The following is a 26,234-nucleotide window of genomic DNA, read 5'->3' as shown; positions in this document are numbered from 1 at the left end:
GTGATACACATATGTAGAAAACATTACATATTATAAGGAAAGTGAGGACATATTATACACATGTCTACAATGTATAAAAAACATTTTAATACAGCATTACGTTGGTAGCATACACAGAGTAAGCAAAAGGCACGCACTCAACCCAGTTAACAAGGGATTGCGCAATCTGACGTGAGGCACGGCTTGGTGCTGCCTCACGTCGCTGCATATTCGCTGCAACTGAATAGGAAATAGGCAAATACGGCGATTTTGATCGCAAAAATTATTGAAATTATTTGAATCATACAGAAATGGCATATATAGCACAGATGATTGGACAAATCTTTATTGTTATCATTATTTACATTCATTACATCTCATGATGGCTGGATGATGACCGGTGAGGCCCTGCCTCACCTGCCGCCCCTGACCGCACGTCAGTGCTGCACACAAACACACATCTCACACACACACAGTGTATCCTGGGTGTAAATGTTTTGCTGAGATAAAAAGTGTCCCACATTTTATGATTCATGAGCTTGCCAAAGCAAGTGAGCACCAATATTACGTGACCACCGTAGGGAGTTTGACCTACCTTTAACCAAAACAAGTCGGCATGAGCAAACATGACGGACTCGGCTCTCCCTCCAGCTAAAAGCCAGCGGAAAAGGAAAGGAAAGCGTGCCTAGTGAGTGTAACTGCAAGATAGAGCAAGGTTAGAATGATGTGTCATTTTTCTGGACAACTAAATCATTCTAACTAGCACTTGACTATCTTAGCCTTGGAATGCATGGGCTCGACTCCACAGTGAGTATGGAGTTATACACCGAATGTTCTGATCTTGCAGAGAAAGAAATGAGAACACAAAAGCAGGAACAGAGAAAATATACATTCCTCTCTTATTTCACGGATCTATTCGCGAATGCCAACCACAGATTACATCCCTGCACAGATTACATCCCATGCAGAGTCACGATGTTTTCCGTGTGTCGCTATCTTGGTGTGACACAGTTCCATAGTTATGCTAATTAGTTAAAGCTCCTCGCGTTCGGCTGTTTCTGTAGGGCCGTACTGTTTACTTCAAGAGGGAGGAAAACAGTCCCAAAACAGAGGAATGCGACCCTCAGCACATCAAAATGATCACATCTCGTCTGCATGATATTGTTCTTGTAAGACATAGGAAAATGCCATGCACAATAAAGAAAATTTTGAAAATTTCAGATGACTTTGCAGTCAGCACCTTTAACCATGGGGTCACATACGGCACAACTTCCCATCCCTAATCCTGGAGAACCCTCTATCCTGCATATTTTAGTGTTTTCCCTGCTCCAGCTTAGCTGGTTCAGTTACACAGCTAATTAACAGTCCTTTCTGACTTGGAGTGGGTGTGTTAGAGCAGGGAAAACATTAAAATGTGTCGGACAAGAAGTTCTCCAGGACCATGGTTAGGAACTTGTGGCATAGAATATGGGATTAAAAATAAAGGTTATTTAGCTAACTGGATAGCTGCATGAATGAGTAGGGGTACATCCATTCACATTAGTGCTCTCTCTCTCTCTCTCTGTCTTTCTGATCTCTTTTTTTCACTAAGTATTTTAATCATCCATTTTCTAGATACATAATGGAATAAAAAAATCCATACAGCTATACAAATACATTACATTTCATTCTCTGTATAGCAATACTCAGTCTCATAGAAAAAACAAACTCATATATAACAGTTCACAAGTTATATGTACATGAGTTATGTGAGTTATATATACATAGCCATACTGTAAATTTAGCTGGGTTTCACCATAAATGTGAACTCCATTATGTCTTTATTATTATTATTATTATTATTATTATTGCTCTTATACTGTATGACATGTTCTGTATCAGGTATGGTTACTAATCTGTGAGTGCCATATGGAAAACCATGTGTATGCAAAGAAGTTTGTATGAAATTATTTTAGAACAAGTTTATTCACAATAATTTTATGCAAACACAATAAATAATCTGTGGTTCACATTCCATAGTCTAAAGGCCTGTTCAAAGTCTTCACTCATCATAAGGCACATTAGACTAACCCTTTATGCTTACTGTAAGTCACAGTTCTGACTTGCAGTATACAAAAAGAGAATAACTTCTCAATGCAAATCTTCAAATAGTGACTTATTCAATTCAAAGACCCTCACAGCCTGGAAGAAAAGCCTCTACAAGCCACAATAAATAAGATAAGGAACGAGTAAGGTATATGTACAGGTTTTGATTTATGGTTGCTTTTTTTGGGTTTGTTTTTGCAAAATCATCTTTCTGTGCTTTTGTACATGCAAAAAAACAGAACTTCACAACATGAAGCACCACTGAGTCATTCATTCAGTTTATAATACTTTGCAGCCCTTCTTCCTATTCAGCCTATGTGCTTTTAACACGAGAATAAGGAAAACGTTGTTTGGACAGGCCTTTGTTGTGTGAGGACCATCAGTATGTTATTTAAAATGGCAGCATTCACAAATGGCCCATAAACATCTATCTACTTTAGTTGTTCAGCCTAGCTGTTAGCTGTCTAGATATATGTAGCTGTTTAGTTAGTAAAGCCACAGTTTGTCTCTGGCATAAAATAATTTTTCATTCACCCCTATGACACCACTGTGAATTCATTTGCTTTGTTATTGGATTGTGTTTGAGAAGTTTAGTCAATCCGTTGTCAAAAAGCTAGGACCTGGAAGTTGTTTCATATAAAAAAAGTGCCACTTGTTCTACGTGAAGTGTATTATTAAAGCACAGCCAAAGTAATCAAATGATACATAGACAATTTAGATTTCCAGTCTGGAGATTGGCAAACACATGTACCATTATGAATGTTATGACTCTAATTATGAATTACAAAGTTCCATCTAAAAAGGTGAACATTATCTATGGTATAACAAGATTCTTTAAAAGTGTCTGCAATTCAGTGCTACGTTATTGCTTATTTTTTTACAACCATGTAGTCAGTTCACAAGGCCTGACATTGAAGGCCATACAGTTTACCCACATCTCATTAGACACTAATCACAATTGCAGAAAAACAGGAGGCAGTGAGATTCTTGAGGAGCTCTTGAGAGAAGGCAGAGAGAGGCAGTCACAGATTTTCAGGGTAAACACATATCCCAGTGATCTGGGCATACACAAAACCATTAAATTAAGACTTTTGTTACACTTGGTTGTTTCATGCGTCTTGAATATGAGGATTATATCTGGATAGAGATTATCCACGTAAAAATGCCTGTGCAATTGCATCCAGGATGGATTTTAAATAGATTTAAAGCAAATTATTCAAACCACTTCAAACAGATTTATGAAACATGTTTTAGTTATGTCATATAAGTGTAAATATATCAATCTCTTCAAGCCAAATGTTTGATATAGATGAAAAACAATGCACATATCTTGATTTTTGATGCACTAAACGTCTTTTGCATAAAAATAAACTGAAAATATGGACTATCACAGGAAATAGAATGTAATGGGCTGATTAATTCATAGTATATTAATGTGTAATACTGAAATCAGATTTCATGCTGGCTAATGCACGTTGAGATACTTTTACTACATGTATAAATTTGTGCTGCTCTTATCAGAATACAACCCAGAAACAAGACACTGAAATGACCAGGTGAAATCACAGTCTTAAACTAAGGGTAATGAAGCAGACAGTCAGGTTTTTATTCATCCTCCAAAGTCCAATCAGTCATCAAAGAGCTGAGAGGAACTTCTGCGGTGAGTGCCATTCTGTATGACATGGCCCTTTCCTCTGGGGCAAAAGTCAGCCCTGAGCAATCGGTAGAAGTAGATGAGTATCATGGTGTCCATGAGGAGTACGGTGAGCAGGAAGTAGCTGCCATGTTGCAGCAAAGAGAAGTTGATGATGATGTAATAGGTTATGTAAAACTGGGCACCCAGGCGGAAGGTGACATATGTGAAGAGGTTGAGGAACTTGTTAGCATGGTATAGACGTGACCCCTGAGCTCCTGCCAGTTTCAGCAGCAGCCGTGCATGGAGGGTCATGCTGTTCACTTCCACCAGGAGGGCAACCACTGCTCCAGCTACATAGCGCTTGGTGTACAGATTGTACAGGAAGCACCACAACACCTGTGGGTTACAGATACAGGAAGGAATGCATGGATGAAGTGAATAATTTGTTCTATGTAGGGGTAATGCCATTGTAATTATGGGGGTGTGGCTTTTGACTTGTTGAGTGTTATGGAGGGGCTGGTTTTTTTGACACTTTTGATTTCGTGTTAGCTTTTTGACCTTGAGTTATTGTCTTATTACATGTTCTGGAATATCAAATATTGAATATCAAGTTTTAATAGTTCATCCTGTTTCTCAGTTACGTGTGTGTGTGTGTGTGTGTGTGTGTGTGTGTGTGTGTGTTACATAGTCTTGTTGAGTTCTGCCAACTCAGCAGTCTTTATAAAGACTACTATAAGTCTAAGTTCCCAATGATTAATAATAATAATAATAATAATAATAATAATAAGAAACCTTTATTCATCACATACACACTTCAAGCACAGTGAAATTCATCCTCTGCATTTAACCCATCTGAAGCAGTGAACACACGCACACACACACCCAGAGCAGTGGGCAGCCCAGAGCGCCCGGGGAGCAGTCAGGGGTTCGGTACCTTGCTCAAGGGCACCTCGGCCCAAGGCCGCCCCACGTTAACCTAACGGCTCTACTTCCATTGGTGTGCCCAAATCTGGTCCACAGTGTTAACACAAAGCTTTGGGTTATTAATCAGGTCTTAATTTTTAAGCATATTATTCATGTACTCAGGATCTGCAGTGAAACTAATAGAAAAATGCGTATAGTTCAGAGAGTGAGGAATGTATGTCTGGACCTGTCCAGAGCTTAACAGTTTAAATAGTATAAAAATCTATACATTGTTATTGTTATTGTTTTTGCTTGTCTACTTTTTAAAATATAAACTATATAAACTAGAACAAAAACATTCTTCTTAGCAACTAAATTAAAATAACATTTAAATATTTGTCATGTCTTGTCATGACATAGTTGTCATGCTGTAGTCCCAACAACATGGCTGGAACTTGGTGACCTGACGCATTCACCCACTCAGCATCACTGGACTTCTGATTACACTCATTTGTCACTAAACACACACATTACATAAATAACCCAGGCTTTTACACACAGTGTGATGTCTTGTCCTAGGAACCCTAGTATCTTGTCCAAGCCATCATTCTCTTTGTGATTGTTACTTCCTGTTTGACTCTGTGCACATTTGTTTCATGTACTGTTTCAATGTAACTTATTTATTTATCCACAAATACTTTACTCACATGAAGAAGTAACTGTACGTTTAAAGAAGTATATAGTCAGTGGTGCTTTCTTCCTCAGAGAGTGGTACACTATCAGACATAGCCTTAACATAATATAATGCTAAACTTACTATTGCTGTACTTATTGCTGTTTACATAAAGGTTCTGTTGTTTCCCAATGTTAAGAAAAGACACACAGGCATGTTTGTGTAGATCACAAACATTGTGCACCCATAATGTGATCTGTTGTGACCTTTTTATGAAGGAGATACAGGCAGAACATTGGCACCCTCACTCGGACCATTATCACTGCTGGACCATATTGAGTTTTTCATTGTTCTGTGTTGCACAAATGCAACTCACCAAGAAGTGATGGAGCAGGAACTCCCATGATCCTATGGAATGTCCTGAAAATATGATGTCACCAGCATCTTGCACAAAGTAACCTGCAACATCAAGGGCCCAGGTTTAGTGTTAGGTTTATGTTTGCATCACAGTTTTACAGCGTTAGTAGAAATAACACTGACTATTCTGGACAAACTACAAATGGTGTGATGATTATTTATTTATTTATTTATTTATTTATTTATTATTAAGTCATTTTTAAATAATTATGCAATTCCACATATCCACAGCACTGAATTATCCATTTAAGTTTAACTAGAAACTACTGTGAAAATAAATAAAATTTGTCATGTATTCCTTGAAGCACTACTTCATAATCTTTAGATAATTTATTTTTTTTAATTTGCATAAAATTCCAAAGTTCTTTGCTCTATATTTGCTGAGGCTGGTTGTCACATACATAATAATATGGGGGTGGGGGTTGCATGAAGGGGCTTTTTTTTTGGGGGGGAGGGGGGTGGCATTATGGAGAGTAATCATTTAACAAACCAGGAGCATATTATTGTCTTATAACCCAATCTGAAATGAAGTGGGGTGGTTACTGACCTGCTGAAACACTCACAAGCAGGTGGCAGACTGGTGTGGAAAAAGAATGCATGCTACTCAGCATCTCTGGCCATAGGCACACACTGCAGCGTGACAAAGTAATCACAAATAAATTCCTTTCATGTGGACAGTTGAAATGATTTCTTCACTTGAATTACACATCACTGAAATACACAAAACAAATATATGATCATCTTTCTATTAATATTTATTGATCCCACAGCACTTTTGAATTTTTTTTATATCATTTGGATGGATTTGTGCTTTCTAGTCTTTACTTTTAATAAAAGCATTTGCTGTCTCTGCTGTCTGGCAGTATATTTCACCATATGGAGGCAGTGGGAATATTAAACTAGCAACAAGCGATTGCAGCCCAAGGCCATCTAGTCGGGGAGCAACAAGACCAGATAGCCCTGTTCAGTACCAAGATGGTGCAGCTGCCTCCTAAACCAACAGCGTACTAAGATGGCAGCAACCTATCACATGGCTCTCCCTTTCACTGTTTGCCCTGAGAAGTATGTAGGTAACTGCACTAAGTGTCAAGGGTTCCTACTCCAATGTTATATGTATTTCTCTGAACAAAGAGTCTCTGAACAATGTAAAGTGGCTCAGTTCTCACACGCAGGGGCGGACTGGCAATCTGTGCGTTCTGGAAAAGTCCAGAACGGCTATCCGGTCTACGGCCGTTGGCCCTGTTCAATAACCAAAATTTTCAGTCTATCAACTAACAACAGGTGGCGCTAAGACGATAATTTATCCGTCAATCATTATTCCATAGGCCTAAAAGCCAACAAAGAAGAGTAACGTTAGTGTCTATCAACAGAAAGATGGCAAGCAGAAAACATAAGGAGAAAGGTGGATGGGAAAAGTTAAAACAAAAGAAAGTGAAGTCACTTGAAGAAGATGCTTCAAAATGTAGAAAGCTCACAGAGCTTTTTGGCAGTAGTGCAACTGCAAGCAGCAGCAGTAACGTTCATGTCACGTTATCACCGAGTGAGACTGAGAACCAGGTGGACATCTAACCTGACCAACCACATGCTGATGATGATAGTCATGATGAGGGGCAGGCAGCTGAGGGAATTCCACCCAAGGAGGAGGTACCGGTAAGTGACAACGACATAAAACCATAGCATAAAACAGGTTACGTAAAGGCCACTCATAGACCCCTCTCATAGTAGGTCAATCTTCTATTGACTGGATTTGCGGTGTGATGATGAGAAATACAGTATGTGATTTATTGCTGTCAAAACAAACACGTAACTACCAAGCAAGCCAATTATAAATAGATAGGCAAGCACAAATGGCCGCGATTTCATATGTTCACCTCTGCATAATTCATGCAGATTAGGCTCTTTACGTTCAAGAGAACCAAAGCTCTAGCCTATCATTAACCAAAAGTTTGAGGGGGAGAAGTGTTTTCCATTTTGGTACTATTTATCTTTGGCTTCTCTTTCGTGGTGCATGGTGGAATGTCTGTGGAATAGGCTACAAATGTTGTTTGAAGGATGATTGGTTGAATGGTATCATAACTAATCACAGCAGCATTGCATTGTGCAATTTGTTAATAGCCAAATTTTAGATCTGTTTGTCAGGCTTACCTACCAAAAAATCAGCATAATATTAAAACTATAAAATGTGTCAAGCAGGCTAATTCTTACACAGAATAGACCTAAAAGGCTAAAAATGTAATTGGGTTTTAGGAAAAACCTCCAAATCTGTTTTATTCTTCTTGTCTGTAGCCTAGGTATCAAATTCTATGTTTATCCAAAGTTTTGGCTGGTTTTTAAAAATAGAATTTTGAGGTATAAGTACAGGTTTAAAGGCCGTCATTCCAAATAATATCTTGAGGCCTTCATGTTAATGGCTACTGAAAAAGACATCCTCACGTCCCTGGATAGTGACTGTATCATTGACAGAGTGGCAGAAAACAGTGACCTTCTGAGGAAACTTCTTCTCCCTCAGCACTAATTGTACCAACCTTTTAATAGCCAACATTCAGAATGACTGCTCAGTGTAATTATTGTTGGCAAAGTCAGTTACAAATATCAGTGATACAGATTTTTTTTCTCTTTAAAATGCAAGCATAGAAGTGACTGTAAAATAGCAGTATAAAAGACAATGTCTATGTTCATTTTTGTTTAGGAGATGCAAGTGATGTTTAGTCGTTCTTGAATATAAGGTGTTCTTGAGTTCTTGAATAAACAATCATAAATAGTTCATCTGTGTGGGTTTTGTTATGACAGACAATATACCACTATAGCATTTTACTATAGCACTATAGTATAGTGGGCCTATTTGGGGGGAAAGTCCAGGGCCGTTTTTTGGTCCCAGTCCGTCCCTGCTCACATGCAAGGCATTAATCTGGGCAACCATAGTATGGGATCAAGAAAGGAAACACACTTTGTCTTCCATGAGATTCATTGAAGTGCTCCAGCACATCTTTGACCATGTTCTAGATGGTAAAGAAATTGGTAAACAACTTTTAACAGTGACCCAGGGAAAGCGAGGAGCAGCAGAATGTGCCCTGGAGTTTTGAACACTCGCCACTAGCAGTAGCTGAAATGAACCAGTTCTTAAAGGTTACCCACAGCGGAAAATAAACATAGGCTAGAAATATTACACATTTTGCACAAATGCATTTTGACTACATTCTGCCAAACCCTTTGGCCTGCCTTCCCAACTTTGAACTTGCAAAGCACCAGCGATTTCATCATTAGAATCTTCTGATGATTCACTGCTGAAATCATTTACCAGATGTGGATAGTTCTTTTTCTGAGGTTCATACAGGTATCCAGTTTCTCCACTGTCTATTCTGACTTGAAGATAACTCTTTTTCATCTGAATAAATCCAGGCTAGCGAGTGTGTTTACATCATCTACACTTAACTTCTGGTACCTGGCTATCAACAACTTGATGTCACATCCTGGGCACCATATTGGTTGCCCATGTGCAATAAAGCTTGACGTGCTTTTTGGACTTTTAAGGCTTTAAAGTTCTTTTGCTAGCTAATCAAGTTGCTGCATTTGTGTACATTATTATAATTAGGGCTTATACTGTCAATATCGATCATGTTTAAATGCTGTACCGGTACCCTTTAAGGCTGCGTATTGCTGCAGGCTGAACCAACACCTCACCAAGCTTGCTTGTTGTGATGAACTGATAGATCAATCTCGCTCAACCACCTACTGCACTACTACTAAGTCTCAAAGAGTCTCGAGAATGACTTACCTGATTCAAACCTGGTTAAAGATATGCAGGTAGATGAAGAAGAAGAAGGGGACTTTTTGAAGAAGCCTTTATTTGTCACATGTACCTTACAGCACAGTGAAATTCTTTCTCTACGTTTAACCCATCTGAAGCAGAGAACACACACACATGTGAGCAGTGATACCCAGACCAGTGGGGAGCTGCGCTACAGTGCCCGAGGGGCAGTTGGGGGTTAGGTGCCTTGCTCAAGGACACTTCAGCCATGGATGTAGATGGAGAGGAAAGTGCTGTTCATTTACTCCCCCATCCCACACATTTTTTTCCTGCTGGTCCAGGGAATCGAACCGGGTTCCAGACCTGCTTCTCTAACCTTTAGGCCAGGCCAAATTCACAGCCACTAAATGTGAACAATGCAGGAAGGCAGGACTGTGCTTCGACTGAGTTCAACATAGAGTCAGTCAGTGTCTAGTATGTCCAGTTTCTAGCCATTCATCAACCACAAAGAGCTCCTCTTGATCAGTGCCCGCCTTTGCACTGATTGATTCCAGCGCAGCAGGAAATTTCATCGATAAAACGATTTGCAGAAGAATTCAAACTCTGCCTTTGACCTCTTCAACACCCTCTCCACATCCAAGCCCTAGCTAGAGCTCGCTGAACCACACACACAGCACCAAACCACTCCAACTTCAAGTCAGCACCCTTCATGACAAAACTATCTCCATTTTGATCACTGTCACATCCAAATATCCTTTCATGACAAAACTATCTCCATTTTGATCACTGTCACATCCAAATATCCTTTCGTCCTCAGCTTTCCATGGATGCAAAAACACAACACTCACATTTCATTGACAGAAAGAAAGATCATCAGCTGATCATCACAATGCTACAAATCCTGCCTTCGAGTGCCGATGGTGATAACAGTGTCCATCTCTGTCGACAGCCCTGAGGCCACAGAGAAAGTAAAAAATACTCATGGTATTTACTAAGAGGTGTGCAGCAAAACCAAAGCCAATGACCTACTGCTTCATCATCCATACAGCTGTGCCACAGAATTCAAGCCTGGGGCCACACCCTCAGGAATCACATGTACCCTCTCTCAGCCATGGAGAGCCAAGCCATGCAAGAGTACATTTCCGATACACTAGTGCAAGAATACATTCAACCCTCTAACTGCTCCAGCCTCAGCCGACTTTTTCTTTGTGGGTAAAAAGGGAGAAGGTCTTTAACATTGCACTGACTATCAGATCACTATCAACTATCCTTATCCTCTACCTCTAGTCCCATCCACCCTAGAACAGCTTAAAGAAACCAAAAATATTCAAGAAACTGGACCCTCACAGAGCATACAATCCGATTCACATTAGAGAGGGAAATGAATGTAAAATGTTTTTTCACAACACCTATACTGTAAGTATTGCATCATGCCATATAGGCTCTCCAGCATGTGTAAGTCTCCAGCATGTGTATGTCTCCAGCATCTGGAGACATCTCCAGATGTCTCCAACATCTAATTAATGAAGTTCTCAGAGACATTTTGGGCAAATTTGTCATTGCTTATATGGATGACATTTTGATTTATTCCCTGTCCAAGGAAACCCATGTTAACCATGTCAAGCATGTTCTCCACAGACAAAATGACAATAAGCTCTATGTCAAAGGGGAAAAGTGTGAATTCCATGTCACCCAGATTTCATTCTTGGGACGCATCATACTCTCCCAAAGATTTAGAAAGAAAGCCAAAAAAACTCATCATAGAAAGTAAATATAATGTGGGGAACAGAGAACTCCTGGCTGTTAAGCTAGCCTTGGAAGACTCTGTTCTGCTTTTGTTGCAATTGTCACGCTTTACATTATGATTGCTGTTTTAAACTTGTTTCTTGATTTTAGACCACCAATTTTATATCTACCAGATGAAAACTAACATTTTGCCTAATTCAGACATATTTACAGTAATGCCTATTAATATGCACTGTGCCTGAAAATTTTTTTCACAAGTACATTAGAACACAGTGAAAGTCTTTCTCTGCATTTAATTCATCTGCAGATGTGAGCACACATACCCAGAGCAGTGGGTAGCTGTGTTGCAGCTGCCCAGGGAGCAGTTGGGGGTTAGGTGCCTTGCTGGATGTAAGGGGACGGGAAAGTGCTGTTCATTCACTTCCCCCACCCACACACTTTTCCTGCTGGTCCAGGGAATCAAACTGGCAACCTTTTGGTCCCAAAGCTGTTTCTCTAACCTTTAGGCCAAAGGAAGGAATGGAGACACTGGCTTGAGGGCACCTTACACCCTATTTACCTATCACAAGAACCTCAAATATCTGAGAATTACTAAACAACTCAATTCTTGCTGAGCCAGATGGGCCTTATTCATCACATGACTTCAATTCACCATTTCATTCCAACCAGGTTCCAAGAATGGCAAAGCAGATGCTCTGTCCAACATGCACCTGACCATGCCAATAAAATTAAACCAGGGACCCATTCTTCATGAATCATGCTTCATAGGTGCACTAACCTGGGATCTGGATCAAGAAATAAACCATGCCAACCACCATCATGCTCCAAGCACATGCCCTCAGGGAAAAACTTTTTAACCCCTCATCATCACCTGGGCTCACACATCACTGGCTACAGGACATCCAGGCATCCACAAAACCCATGACTTGCTCAGAAACAAATAGTGGTGGCATGCAGCTGATAAAAGATGCGTCACCAATAACATCCGGGGACACTCTGAGGAAGACGGAAGTTGTACGTCGAAACATGTCAGGTAAACAAACCCAAAAATTAGATGTCTGATAAAAAAGAAAAAAACAAAAACTAAATAGTGGTGGCCTCATATATTAATGGACATTTAACAATTCAGCTCTTCCTGTACAGACTGTGCACAATCTAAGGTCCCAAGGTCCTGCCTGTAGAAAAGCTGATGCCACTACCCACTCCAATGGTCCCACCTTGCCTTGAATTTCATGACTGACCTCTCTGTCTTGCAAGGTAACACAGTCATTCTGGTCATCACTGATTGATTTTCCAAATTTCTCTGCCTAATACCACTGCCAACCACAGCCTTTGGAACTGCAGAGCTCATATCTAATCATGCATTCCAATACTATGGTTTGCCAGAAGATATTGACTGAGTTTGGACTTCCCAAGTTTGGACAAACTTCATGGAGAAGCTGGGTGTGACCATCAGCCTCACCTCAGACAATCACCATCAGATTAACAGCTAAGTGGAGCAGTTCAACCAGGAAATAGGAAGATTTCTATGGTCCTTCAGTGCCTCTAACCAAAAAGATTGGGCCCACTTCCTCCTATGGGCTAAGTATGCCCAGAATTCTTTGATGCATTTGGCTACCTAGCTCACCCCATTCCATTGACTCAGGGTAAGTAAAACTTTTGCACTGCTACATTGGCCCTTACAAGATTCTCAAACATATCAATGATGCCCCCTACCAGCTTAAACTTCCTAGAAATTACCAGCATTCTCCATTCCACATATCATGCATTAAGCCTGCAATAGATTATATTCAGTCACATGACTTGACACATGACTATATCCTGCAACACCTTGACACTGCAGGGGCATACGCCAGGATCCTGTTCATGGACTTCAGTTTGGCATTCAACACCATTGTTCCAGACATCCTCCACACCAAGCTCACCCAGCTCACTGTGCCCTCCTCCACCTGTCAGTGGATTACAAACTTCCTGACTGACAGGAAGCAGCAGGTGAAGATGGGGAGCATCATATCCAGCACTCAGACTATCAGCACTGGCGCCCCCCAAGGGTGTGTGCTCTCCCCACTGCTCTTCTCCCTTTATACCAACGACTGCACCTCAAGAGACCCGTCTGTTAAACTCCTGAAATTTGCGGACGATACAACGGTCATCGGCCTCATCCGAGATGGTGACGAGTCTGCATACAGATGGGAGGTTGAACAGCTGGTCTGTTGGTGCGGTCAGGACAATCTGGAGCTGAACACACTCAAAACTGTGGAGATGACAGTGGACTTTAGGAGGAGCCCCCCCACACACACTCTGCTGCCCATCACCAACAACACTGTGACTGCTGTTGAAAGCAGAGTTCCACAATCTCTCGGGACTTGAAGTGGGAGACCAACACAGTCACTATCATCAAAAAGGCACAGCAGAGGTTGTACTTTCTGCGCCAGCTCAGGAAGCTCAACCTGCCTAAGGAGCTGCTGACACAATTCTACTCTGCCATCATTCAGTCTGTTCTTTGCTCTTCCATCACTGTTTGGTTTGGATCGGTCACCAAACAGGAGAAGAACAGACTGAAACAGACAATAAGGTCTGCAGAGAAAATTACTGGTGTCAACCTGCCCTCCATCCAAGACCTGTACCTGTCCAGAGTCAGGAAACGGGCAGGTAACATCTCTGTGGACCCATCACACTCTGGTCACAAACTGTTTAAACTTCTCCCCTCAGGGAGGCAATATAGATCACTGTATGAAAAAACAACCAGACACAAGAATAGTTTCTTCCCTCAGGTTGTCTCTGTGATGAACAGCTAAAATCCGGATTCATACAACCCCGATTCCAAAAAAAGTTGGGACAAAGTACAAATTGTAAATAAAAACGGAATGCAATGATGTGGAAGTTTCAAAATTACATATTTTATTCAGAATAGAACATAGATGACATATCAAATGTTTAAACTGAGAAAATGTATCATTTAAAGAGAAAAATTAGGTGATTTTAAATTTCATGACAGCAACACATCTCAAAAAAGTTGGGACAAGGCCATGTTTACCACTGTGAGACATCCCCTTTTCTCTTTACAACTGTCTGTAAACGTCTGGGGACTGAGGAGACAAGTTGCTCAAGTTTAGGGATAGGAATGTTAACCCATTCTTGTCGAATGTAGGATTCTAGTTGCTCAACTGCCTTAGGTCTTTTTTGTCATATCTTCCGTTTTATGATGCGCCAAATGTTTTCTATGGGTGAAAGATCTGGACTGTAGGCTGGCCAGTTCAGTACCCGGACCCTTCTTCTACGCAGCCATGATGCTGTAATTGATGCAGTATGTGGTTTGGCATTGTCATGTTGGAAAATGCAAGGTCTTCCCTGAAAGAGACGTCGTCTGGATGGGAGCATATGTTGCTCTAGAACCTGGATATACCTTTCAGCATTGATGGTGTCTTTCCAGATGTGTAAGCTGCCCATGCCACACGCACTAATGCAACCCCATACCATCAGAGATGCAGGCTTCTGAACTGAGCGCTAACAACAACTTGGGTCGTCCTTCTCCTCTTTAGTCCGAATGACACGGCGTCCCTGATTTCCATAAAGAACTTCACATTTTGATTCGTCTGACCACAGAACAGTTTTCCACTTTGCCACAGTCCATTTTAAATGAGCCTTGGCCCAGAGAAGATGTCTGCGCTTCTGGATCATGTTTAGATACGGCTTCTTCTTTGAACTATAGAGTTTTAGCTGGCAACGGCGGCTGGCACAGTGAATTGTGTTCACAGATAATGTTCTCTGGAAATATTCCTGAGCCCATTTTGAGATTTCCAATACAGAAGCATGCCTGTATGTGATGCAGTGCCGTCTAAGGGCCCGAAGATCACGGGCACCCAGTATGGTTTTCCGGCCCTGACCCTTACGCACAGAGATTCTTCCAGATTCTCTGAATCTTTTGATATTATGCACTGTAGATGGTGATATGTTCAAACTCTTTGCCATTTTACACTGTTGAACTCCTTTCTGATATTGCTCCACTATTTGTCGACACAGAATTAGGGGGATTGGTGATCCTCTTCCCATCTTTACTTCTGAGAGCCGCAGCCACTCCAAGATGCTCTTTTTATACCCAGTCATGTTAATGACCTATTGCCAATTGACCTAATGAGTTGCAATTTGGTCCTCCAGCTGTTCCTTTTTTGTACCTAAAACTTTTCCAGCCTCTTATTGCCCCTGTCCCAACTTTTTTGAGATGTGTTGCTGTCATGAAATTTCAAATGAGCCAATATTTGGCATGAAATTTCAAAATGTCTCACTTTCGACATATGATATGTTGTCTATGTTCTATTGTGAATACAATATCAGTTTTTGAGATTTGTAAATTATTGCATTCCATTTTTATTTACAATTTGTACTTTGTCCCAACTTTTTTGGAATCGGGGTTGTATATCAGTAAAATATCTGCATACTCATACTGTCATTCTGTGCTCACTGTTACTTATATTATCTCATCTCATTATCTCTAGCCGCTTTATCCTTCTACAGGGTCGCAGGCAAGCTGGAGCCTATCCCAGCTGACTACGGGCGAAAGGCAGGGTACACCCTGGACAAGTCGCCAGGTCATCACAGGGCTGACACATAGACACAGACAACCATTCACACTCACATTCACACCTACGGTCAATTTAGAGTCACCAGTTAACCTAACCTGCATGTCTTTGGACTGTGGGGGAAACCGGAGCACCCGGAGGAAACCCACGCGGACACGGGGAGAACATGCAAATTCCACACAGAAAGGCCCTGGCCCCGGGGCTCGAACCCAGGACCTTCTTGCTGTGAGGCGACAGCGCTAACCACTACACCACCGTGCCGCCCCTACTTATATTATATTTATACTTATTTATATTTACTATTTCATCTTTGCACTATGCACCATATTGCACCAAAAGGGAAAATCCTTTCTGTGATGAACAGCTAAAATCCAGATTCATATATCAGTAATATCACTTGTAAAATATCTGCACACTCATACCGTCATTCTGTGCACACTGTATACTTTATGTTTATTTATCTATTTCATACTTGACTTACCTGGATTAGTTTGCACTATGCACCTATTGCACCTTTTTTTTTGTTTGTTTGTTTTGTGTTTATGCTTTTTATCTGTTTTTGTACTATGAGAGCTAAGTGAAACCGGAGTCAAATTCCTCGTGTGTGTCCACATACCTGGCAATAAAAGTGCTTCTGATTCTGATTCTGATGACTTTTGCTTGCGAGTTTACTTCTGGTGAATGAAATGGTGGTCAAGCAAACCAATTTGGCCAGTATTATGCAAAGAGCTAGTGAAACCGTCTCTGACTATTTTCTCAGTTTAGAGGCCAATGCATGGTAAAAATATCTTTAGAAAGTTGCTTTTTGCAATGGGTAGGTCCTTACACGTTATCAAAGAAGGCTTTTTTCCTATGAGTTGGAAAATTATTAGTGAGGCACCGAAGCACGTATCCAGTATAAGGGGGCATGACAGATGAAGCCCCGCTTTGAGGTGTGTATTGTTTAGCAGAAAACCATGTGACCGATGACAGACGAGGCCTCAGTTGTCTCGTCTCATCTTCTTCCGCTTATCCGGGGCCGGGTCGCGGAGGCAGCAGTCTGAGCATGGAAGCCCAAACTTCCCTTTCCCCAGACACCTCAGCCAGCTCCTCGGGAAGAACACCGAGGCATTCCCAGGCCAGCTGAGAGACATAGTCCCTCCAGCATGTCCTGGGTCTTCCCTGGGGCCTCCTCCTGGGGGGACATGCCTGGAACACCTCCCCAGGGAGGCGTCCAGGAGGCATCTGAAAGAGATGCCCGAGCCACCTCAGCTGATTCCTCTCGATGTGGAGGAGCAGTGGCTCTACTCCGAGCTCCTCCCGAGTGACTTCTCACCCTATCTCTAAGGGAGCACCCAGCCACCCTGCGAAGGAAACTCATTTCTGCCACTTGTATCCGTGATCTTGTTCTTTCGGTCATTACCCAAAGCTCATGACCATAGGTGAGAGTCGGAACATAGATCGACCGGTAAATCGAGAGCGTCACCTTTTGGCTCAGCTCCTTCTTCACCACGATGGACCGGTAAAGCGACCGCATCACTGCAGAGGCCGCACCGATCCGCCTGTCGATCTCACACTCTATCCTTCCCTCATTTGTGATTGTGAACAAGATTCCGAGATACTTAAGCTCCTCCACTTGAGGCAGGACTTCTCCACCAACCTGGAGAGGGCAAGCAACCCTTTTCCGGTCGAGAACCATGGCCTCGGACTTGGAGGTGCTGATTCTCATCCCAGCCGCTTCACACATGACTGCAAACCGCCCCAGTGCATGCTGAAGGTCCTGGTTTGCAGAAGCCAACAGGACAACATCATCTACAAAAAGCAAAGATGAAATCCTATGATTCCTAAACAGGATTCCTTCCGGCCCCTGGCTGCGCCTAGAAATTCTGTCCATAAAAATTATGAACAGAACCGGTGACAAAGGGCAGCCCTGACGGAGTCCAACATGCACTGGGAACAGGTCTGACTTACTGCTGGCAATGCGAACCAGACTCCTGCTCCGTTCTTACAGGGACCAGACAGCCCTTAGCAAAGAGCCCCGAACCCCATACTCCCGAAGCACCCCCCACAGAATACCACGAGGGACACGGTTGAATGCCTTCTCCAGATCCACAAAGCACATGTGGACTGGTTGGGCAAACTCCCATGAACCCTGGAGTACCCTATGAAGGGTATAGAGCTGGTCCAGTGTTCCGCGACCAGGACGAAAACCACATTGTTCCTCCTGGATCCGAGGTTCGACTATCGGCCGAATTCTCCTCTCCAGTACCCTGGAGTAAACCTTCCCTGGGAGGCTGAGAAGTGTGATTCCCCTATAATTGGAGCACACTCTCCGGTCCCCTTTCTTAAAAAGAGGGACCACCACCCCAGTCCCTCCAGAGGCACTGTCCCCGACCGCCACGCGATGTTGCAGAGGCGTATCAGCCAAGACAGCCCCACAACATCCAGAGACTTGAGATACTCAGGGCGGCTCTCATCCACCCCCAGTGCCTTGCCACCGAGGAGCTTGCTAACCACCTCAGTGACTTTGGCTTGGGTAATGGACGAGTCCGCCCCTGAGTCATCAGCCTCCGCTTCTTCAATGGAAGACGTGACTGTGGGATTGAGTCTCAGTTGTGATTCACTAAAAAGTTAATTGCCATTCAATAGAGCTCACTAGCGACACCTACTGCAAAGAGACATATACAGCATGCTTTAATTTCTACATCACATCAGTGTTCTACCACTTTGCATTATTATTTCCATGTACTTTGCACAGTGTTCCATTTTAAAATAACTTATGTAATATGTTTTTATGTGCCTTTTTGTTATTTGGTATCTACTCTTATTATTTTCACACACGCATACACTGTATGAATTTATGCTCAGTATAATTGTTTCTGCACAATAAAAAAGCGTGCATAAACATAAAGGGGGTAACATTTATGTTTGTCTGATGGGACTGTGAATGCTACTGCAGCTGGAGTAACATTTAGGGGAGCCTTTGGAACAGATTTTTTTTTTCCATTTTGTTTGGCTTGAGGTGGTTCCTTTTCTCTCACACCCAGAATGAAACAAAGAAACTGAGGACTCATCTGTCATAAGTCACGTGGTTTTCTGCTAAATGATACACGCCTTGAAGCAGGGCTTCATCTGACATGCCCCCTTATACTCGATATGCGCTTTGGAGCCTCTGCTTCAGATGGCCTATCACTAAAAATTATCCATCCGTTGAGTTCCCCAACATCTTAAACTACCTGGTGCTGCAGACATCTTTCTACACGGACACACAGATGAAAGCCTGGAAGAACAGTGTACATTTTTTTTAAATTGGGTTAAACATCTAGGGATCAAGACATTATAAGATAAATGCTGTATCATTTATGCCCAGGTAAGTAGACATTTTGGGGCTTTTTGGACACGTCTTTGCGATAGTTGCTAGGATGCTACAAGTTTTAGTATCAAGTGTAAACAAGCCACAACTGCTCGATTTTCAATCCTGCTGGATTCCTTGGGGTTCTGGTGTCTCAATTCTCATTAGTGTACAACCCCGATTCCAAAAAGTTGGGACAAAGTACAAATTGTAAATAAAAACAAAATGCAATAATTTACAAATCTCAAAAACTGATATTGTATTCACAATAGAACATAGACAACATATCAAATATCGAAAGTGAGACATTTTGAAATTTCATGCCAAATATTGGCTCATTAGAAATTTCATGACAGCAACACATCTCAAAAAAGTTGGGACAGGGGCAATAAGAGGCTGGAAAAGTTAAAGGTACAAAAAAGGAACAGCTGGAGGACCAAATTGCAACTCATTAGGTCAGTTGGCAATAGGTCATTAACATGACTGGGTATAAAAAGAGCATTTTGGAGTGGCAGCGGCTCTCAGAAGTAAAGATGGGAAGAGGATCACCAATCCCCCTAATTCTGTGCCGACAAATAGTGGAGCAATATCAGAAAGGAGTTCGACAGTGTAAAACTGCAAAGAGTTTGAACATATCATCATCTACAGTGCATAATATCATCAAAAGATCCAGAGAATCTGGAAGAATCTCTGTGCATAAGGGTCAAGGCCGGAAAACCATACTGGGTGCCCGTGATCTTCGGGCCCTTAGACGGAATTGCATCACATACAGGCATGCTTCTGTATTGGAAATCTCAAAATGGGCTCAGGAATATTTCCAGAGAACATTATCTGTGAACACAATTCACCGTGCCATCCGCCGTTGCCAGCTAAAACTCTATAGTTCAAAGAAGAAGCTGTATCTAAACATGATCCAGAAGCGCAGACGTCTTCTCTGGGCCAAGGCTCATTTAAAATGGACTGTGGCAAAGTGGAAAACTGTTCTGTGGTCAGATGAATCAAAATTTGAAGTTCTTTATGGAAATCAGGGACACCGTGTCATTTGGACTAAAGAGGAGAAGGACGACCCAAGTTGTTATCAGCACTCAGTTCAGAAGCCTGCATCTCTGATGGTATGGGGTTGCATTAGTGCATGTGGCATAGGCAGCTTACACATCTGGAAAGACACTATCAATGCTGAAAGGTATATCCAGGTTCTAGAGCAACATATGCTCCCATCCAGATGACGTCTCTTTCAGGGAAGACCTTGCATTTTCCAACATGACAATGCCAAACCACATACTGCATCAATTACAGCATCATGGCTGCGTAGAAGAAGGGTCCAGGTACTGAACTGGCCAGCCTGCAGTCCAGATCTTTCACCCATAGAAAACATTTGGCGCATCATAAAACGGAAGATACGACAAAAAAGACCTAAGACAGTTGAGCAACTAGAATCCTACATTAGACAAGAATGGGTTAACATTCCTATCCCTAAACTTGAGCAACTTGTCTCCTCAGTCCCCAGATGTTTACAGACTGTTGTAAAGAGAAAAGGGGATGTCTCACAGTGGTAAACATGGCCTTGTCCCAACTTTTTTGAGATGTGGTGTTGTCATGAAATTTAAAATCACCTAATTTTTCTCTTTAAATGATACATTTTCTCAGTTTAAACATTTGATATGTCATCTATGTTCTATTCTGAATAAAATATGGAATTTTGAAACTTCCACATCATTGCATTCCATTTTTATTTACAATTTGTACTTTGTCCCAACTTTTTTGGAATCGGGGTTGTATGAAACTCAAGCAAGGCCTGAGCACACTCAGAATGTTTGCACTTTTCTTCTCACAATTTTACTTGTTCTTTGTGCTCTTTACTCTCCTCTGATTGCTCTTTCACTTCACTTTATCAAGTCCTAAGTTCAGTGTAGGAGCCCAATCTACATAATCATCCTTGTAAATATTGCTAGGACATCCTGACAAATAAAGTGAAAACATATGCATTAGGTTACAATATGGCAACCATGATCAAACAGTAAATAAAAACACATCTGAGAACTTAGGCGTCTCCTGAACTTCAAAATATCATGAAATAATGGAAATGGCGAGAAAAGTAATTTGTGAATCCAAACAAAATAAATCAGTGGAACTTACAAACCTTTCATGAAGTGTTAACTGCAAACTCAAGTGTTTTTCAGCTCTGCTCCCTTTGATTGCAGTGAAAGGTTCAAGAGCCACCTTTCTCGTTGTCTTTTGGTAAAATCCTTTGCTCTTTCACTCTTTTTAATCACTTCACAAGGAACCCGGAAGAAACTTTTGTCAGCTTCATATTTGCTCAATTTGAACAGCCCAAAACAACACAAGCTTAGGACATCTTAACAATTAGCAAGATGCCCCAGCGGTAGTAATGCTTTGTGAACAGTGAGCTTAGCTGACCATCACTTCGCGTCTTACATATCTAATGAGGTGGATGTGCAACCCAGCAATTCAATGTCCATGAGCAGAAGGAGTACCCCCATCCACACCACCTGAACCCCTTGAAATCAAGATAGAATGGCCTACAGAATCAAATGCATCCTCTACTCATGTTGAACAGGGTAAACTCCAGTACCTGATCAACTGGGAATACTGTGGTCCTGATGAAAGGTGCTGGATCCCAGCTCATGATGTCCTTGATCTCCTCATGGTTTATGAATTTCATTATCAGCATCCTGAGAAAACCAAGCCTCATCCCAGGGGCCAGCCAAGGAAGAACTCTGTTTGCAGAGTGAGCTCCTCAAGGGGGGTTACATCATGTCAGTGCCAAATTCAGCATCTGACTCCATTTCCCAGAGTGCACCTCTGACTACAAACATGGCTTCCATGGACTCCAGCTCCCAGTTTGCCTGCTCAAGTTCACCTGATTACTGATTACACACTCCTGGACTCAATCACCACCACACTACGTAAGCACACTCATAGCACAGACACTTTGCAAAGTATTCTTTCAGCACTAATCACACAACTGATGTATAAAGCCTTTATTTCATGTTTGCTCAATCTTGACCATCATTTTTTTTCTCATTTCCTGATCTTAGTCTTGTCCTCTAAGTACCTGGCTGTACATCTCCTGATCCTTTTGGCTGTTTCTGGATTCTGTCTTTGATATTGTGGTTTGGATTTGTTTGTGCCTTACAGTTTTTACTTTTAATAAAAGCATTCACAGCAACTCTCGCTGTCTCTGCTGCCTGATGCTGATGTTCCATCTAGTGTGAATTCCCACCTTGCATCCAGTTCTTTGGTCTCATTTTAACCAGAATAAAATGGTTACTAATGATGAATAAATGAATGTCCATAGGAGAAAATGTGTACAATAACAAATATTGGTAAATATGTTATATGGTAATTTGGAGAATTTTTTTTTAAAATATATATTTTATCAAAATATTTCCACAGGGTAATTGTTCTTACAACTAAAACACTGAAATTTTTATTTTGTTAACTGAAAAAGTCACTAAATCAGGATGATAGATTATTGATTATCATGAGCTGAATTTAATGTTATGTTTCCAACTTTCCTTGCAATGTTCTTCAGTTTCTGTGTCTTCATTCTCAAAGCATTTCATACATACATACATACATACATACATACATCATGCATAAATGTTGGACCCTTACAGTGCATATCACGGGTAAATTCAGGAGCAAGATCAATGTAATTCTCCTATTTTATATTAAACTTTGGTCAAATATCTGTCACATTTTGCATTTTGTGCAATTTTTTTACCTTGCGCAATACCAGAAAAATTCAGTTGAAATCAAGCCATTAGAGGTGAATTCGTCTGTCTCTGAAAAAACTTGCCATTTGGATTTCCTGGCAAACATTGATTTTCGTGACGTCACGTGCGAGACGCCTCCTTCTGAATCCTACGTCAGCACTGGTTTGTTTATGAGAAAACGACCTGGTGGTTTTCTGCAAATTTCTTCAACGTTATCACTTAATTATTAAAATGGTTAACAGATGTATCGTAGGAGGGTGTAGCAACACCAATCATGATGGGATTAGTACTCATCGTTTTCCAAAAGACCGGACAATGAGCAGACCCTCCAGGATTTTGCGATGTTGCGATTTGGAACTTCAACACAAATTCAACCAATCCCCGCGAATTCAGGGCGGTGTTGCAATTATATCCAATCACCGCAACTTTCCCACAAATTTGACCAATCGTTGGCGTCGTCTTGAGGTGACGTCGACAAACTACCTTCCGCCTTACTTCTGTGTATATGTTCAAGAGAAGCAGCATGTTTATATAGGCTTAAATTCTGTTACTGAAAGTGTGTTATGTTTACAGTGAAGGACTGTGTGCACTTTACATTATTTTTTACTTAATACAAGAAATGAATGGATGCCAACATTTTTGCCAAAATGGTATTTTATTTTCCATTGTTTAGGCAGCTTCAGCATCATACTGTGAGATTCTGTTCAAATTGGGTTTTTTCTTCTATGGAGCCTGAGCCATTTATTTTATTAGTTTATAATTATTGTTTAATTTAGTCTTCAGGAGAGACTGCCTGCACACAATACTAGTATTAATAGTTTTTTTTCTTACATGAAAGCTGAGGCATTTATATTATATTTTAAGGTAACTTCATGTTGTGCTGTGAGGTTCTATGCACTTTAACTTTTGAACCAACAGGTGCATTTGGATAAGTAAAGCCTATTTTTCTGCATTTTTGTAGTCCTGGTAATCTTTTATATTGGTAAAGTTGTTTATAGGACCATTTCTCAGTGTCTTTGTTTCATCTCATCTCATTATCTCTAGCCGCTTTATCCTTCTACAGGGCCGCAGACAAGCTGGAGCCTATCCCAGCTGACTACGGGCGAAAGGCGGGGTACACCCTGGACAAGTTGCCAGGTCATCGCGGGGCTGACACATAGACACAGACAACCATTCACACTCACATTCACACCTATGGTCAATTTAGAGTCACCAGTTAACCTAACCTGCATGTCTTTGGACTGTGGGGGAAACCGGAGCACCCGGAGGAAACCCACGCGGACAACATGCAAACTCCGCACAGAAAGGCCCTCGCCGGCCACGGGGCTCGAACCCGGACCTTCTTGCTGTGAGGCGACAGCGCTAACCACTACACCACGGCGCTGCCCAATATTTAACATATCACTCAATTTTAATCACAAAAAGAGAAAATCGCAACAATTTCTCGCAACTTTCACTTCCTCCCGCAATGTAATCGCAACAAAAATCTAAAAAACACCGCAACTTTCATCGCAATTTTTTGGAAAAACCCCTGCAACATCAGACATTTTAGCCCGCAACAATCACAAAAAAGGCCTGCGAAATCCTGGGGGGACTGAATGAGAGAGAAATGGGAGCGCTTCGTGTGAGGCACCCAGAAGCCGAGGACCAAAGCAGAGCCGAGAAAAAGACCAAGAAAATCAACGATTCACAAGTTGACTGTTGCCAGGGTAAGAAATAAGAGAGACTATAGATTAGGTATTCCTGAGTTTGTGTGGTACACAGATAATGTTATTTATTGACACATACAAAAGTAAACATCACGAAAGCTCTGGGCGATAATACACTTACTTCACATGTATCAAGGGATATGCGTGTCAGGGCTTGAGATCTTGGGACCTGTCAAACACATTAAATGTATATACAACCCTGCTTAGCCGAGTCCATGTGTGTAGCTTATGAAATCTTTCTCCTACAGTAGCCAGTACTCTTCTAAATGAAGAAATATATAAATACATAATAGCAATTAGAAAAAATATGATTTATGTAACAATAGATAGATGAGCATTGATACATGAATCCATGGGTTTAGAAGCTCAGGCGACAATTCCATATTTCAATGCAAAATCGCTAGCTGCTAAACTTGGTCTACACAGACTGTGCACTGAACCCATGCAAGCTCTCTCAGCCTGCTGGCGGATCCACACGTGATGTCATGAATCCGGCTCCAGACTCCCTTGGGATTTTTCCAGACACGTTTTGTTATTTTATTTTATTTTTTTCTGCTGTAGACAGATGGCCTTGTGCAAAATTACTCTTCTGGAAGAGTGTGTAAAGGGACATACTTTCATATAAAAAAAAACACGAAATTGGTCCAGGATATGCACTTTAAAGATTTGATGGAATTTGATGGACCCTAGAACAGACTCAGAGAAGCTCCTAGGTAGAACCCTTTTAGAAGTCTAAATGCCTTAACTGTTCAAATAACCTCTCTGAAAACATTTTCTCTAATAGGGCATATATGCTCATATGTTGTCAAGCATCAAAATAAATCACTTGCTATTGTCAACCATCTTATACTTTCCTCATAGTTGATGAGGAAACCAGATCAGCACTAAAACAGCTCCAACTCCATCCCTGTAGGATGCCTGGAACTACACCTTATCAATCCCAAATTTTCATAGATCCACTATCCTTTTCCACACCATCATCTGAAAAAAATTCTACACAAGTAGAATCATTGTCACTTACCAGGTGATGGCCCATGGGCCAGTGAGCAGTGAATGAACTAGAGACACACTGAGGTTTCTCCACTTCCAGGAGCGAAGCTCATCATGCTCTACTACTTTAGGCAGGGGCAGCTTCCTCAGGAGGTGATGGACCACCCTGAACACAAGAGAGAACAACAACACAGAGAAAACAGGGTTCTGGTCCACCATCAACAATATTCCATCCATCTTCCCCCGCCTTGCTTCGTAGCGTCCCCTGTGGTGTGCTCTGAGCTTCCTAAGGCTATCCCTTTACTGTTTGGTCTTTCTTGCTTCCCTTTGTATTCCTTATTAGCTGTCATGCATTGTATTGCATTTCTCAGCTCCCTGAGGCAGTGAGAGAGTCTTAATTCTGTGCATTATTCCCCTCCCTTGTGCTGAGAAGACTTCTGCTGCTGTAGCGCCTGCAGGCTGAGTGGTGTGAGAGAGGTTATGGAAAAAGAGGGGGAGTGGAGAAGAGAGAGGAGAAGACAAGAGAAGAGAAAAGGGAGGGGTGTGGGCTCAAAATGGCCAGGAACCAAGGAGCTACATAGCTATGTCGCATTAGTTCATGAAATCATAACAGGGATGTCTGAGCCAGAAGCTATCACATTTTTTCGAAGCACTGAAACAGCAAGACAAAATGGCTGATTGTTCCCATCCAACAATG

At 41.5% G+C, this 26,234-nt stretch overlaps 1 protein-coding gene across 1 annotated transcript; it reads right to left on the bottom strand.

The window, feature by feature from the left end:
- Positions 1-3,532: 3,532 nt before the first annotated feature.
- LOC132864603 (TLC domain-containing protein 1-like) lies at positions 3,533-25,964 on the bottom strand. The gene is made up of 4 exons (XM_060898020.1): positions 25,569-25,964; positions 6,241-6,323; positions 5,653-5,735; positions 3,533-4,096 (listed from the first exon to the last, which is right to left on the bottom strand). The coding sequence occupies exons 1-4, from the start codon at positions 25,772-25,774 to the stop codon at positions 3,692-3,694; spliced, it is 777 nt and encodes a 258-aa protein (XP_060754003.1). The 5' UTR covers positions 25,775-25,964; the 3' UTR covers positions 3,533-3,691.
- Positions 25,965-26,234: the final 270 nt, after the last annotated feature.

This window comes from Neoarius graeffei, chromosome 17, assembly GCF_027579695.1.
Source record: "Neoarius graeffei isolate fNeoGra1 chromosome 17, fNeoGra1.pri, whole genome shotgun sequence".
Taxonomy (NCBI): Eukaryota; Metazoa; Chordata; class Actinopteri; order Siluriformes; family Ariidae; genus Neoarius; species Neoarius graeffei.
The sequence above is the reverse complement of the archived record's forward strand: the minus strand, read 5'-3'. Positions and strand labels throughout refer to the sequence as shown.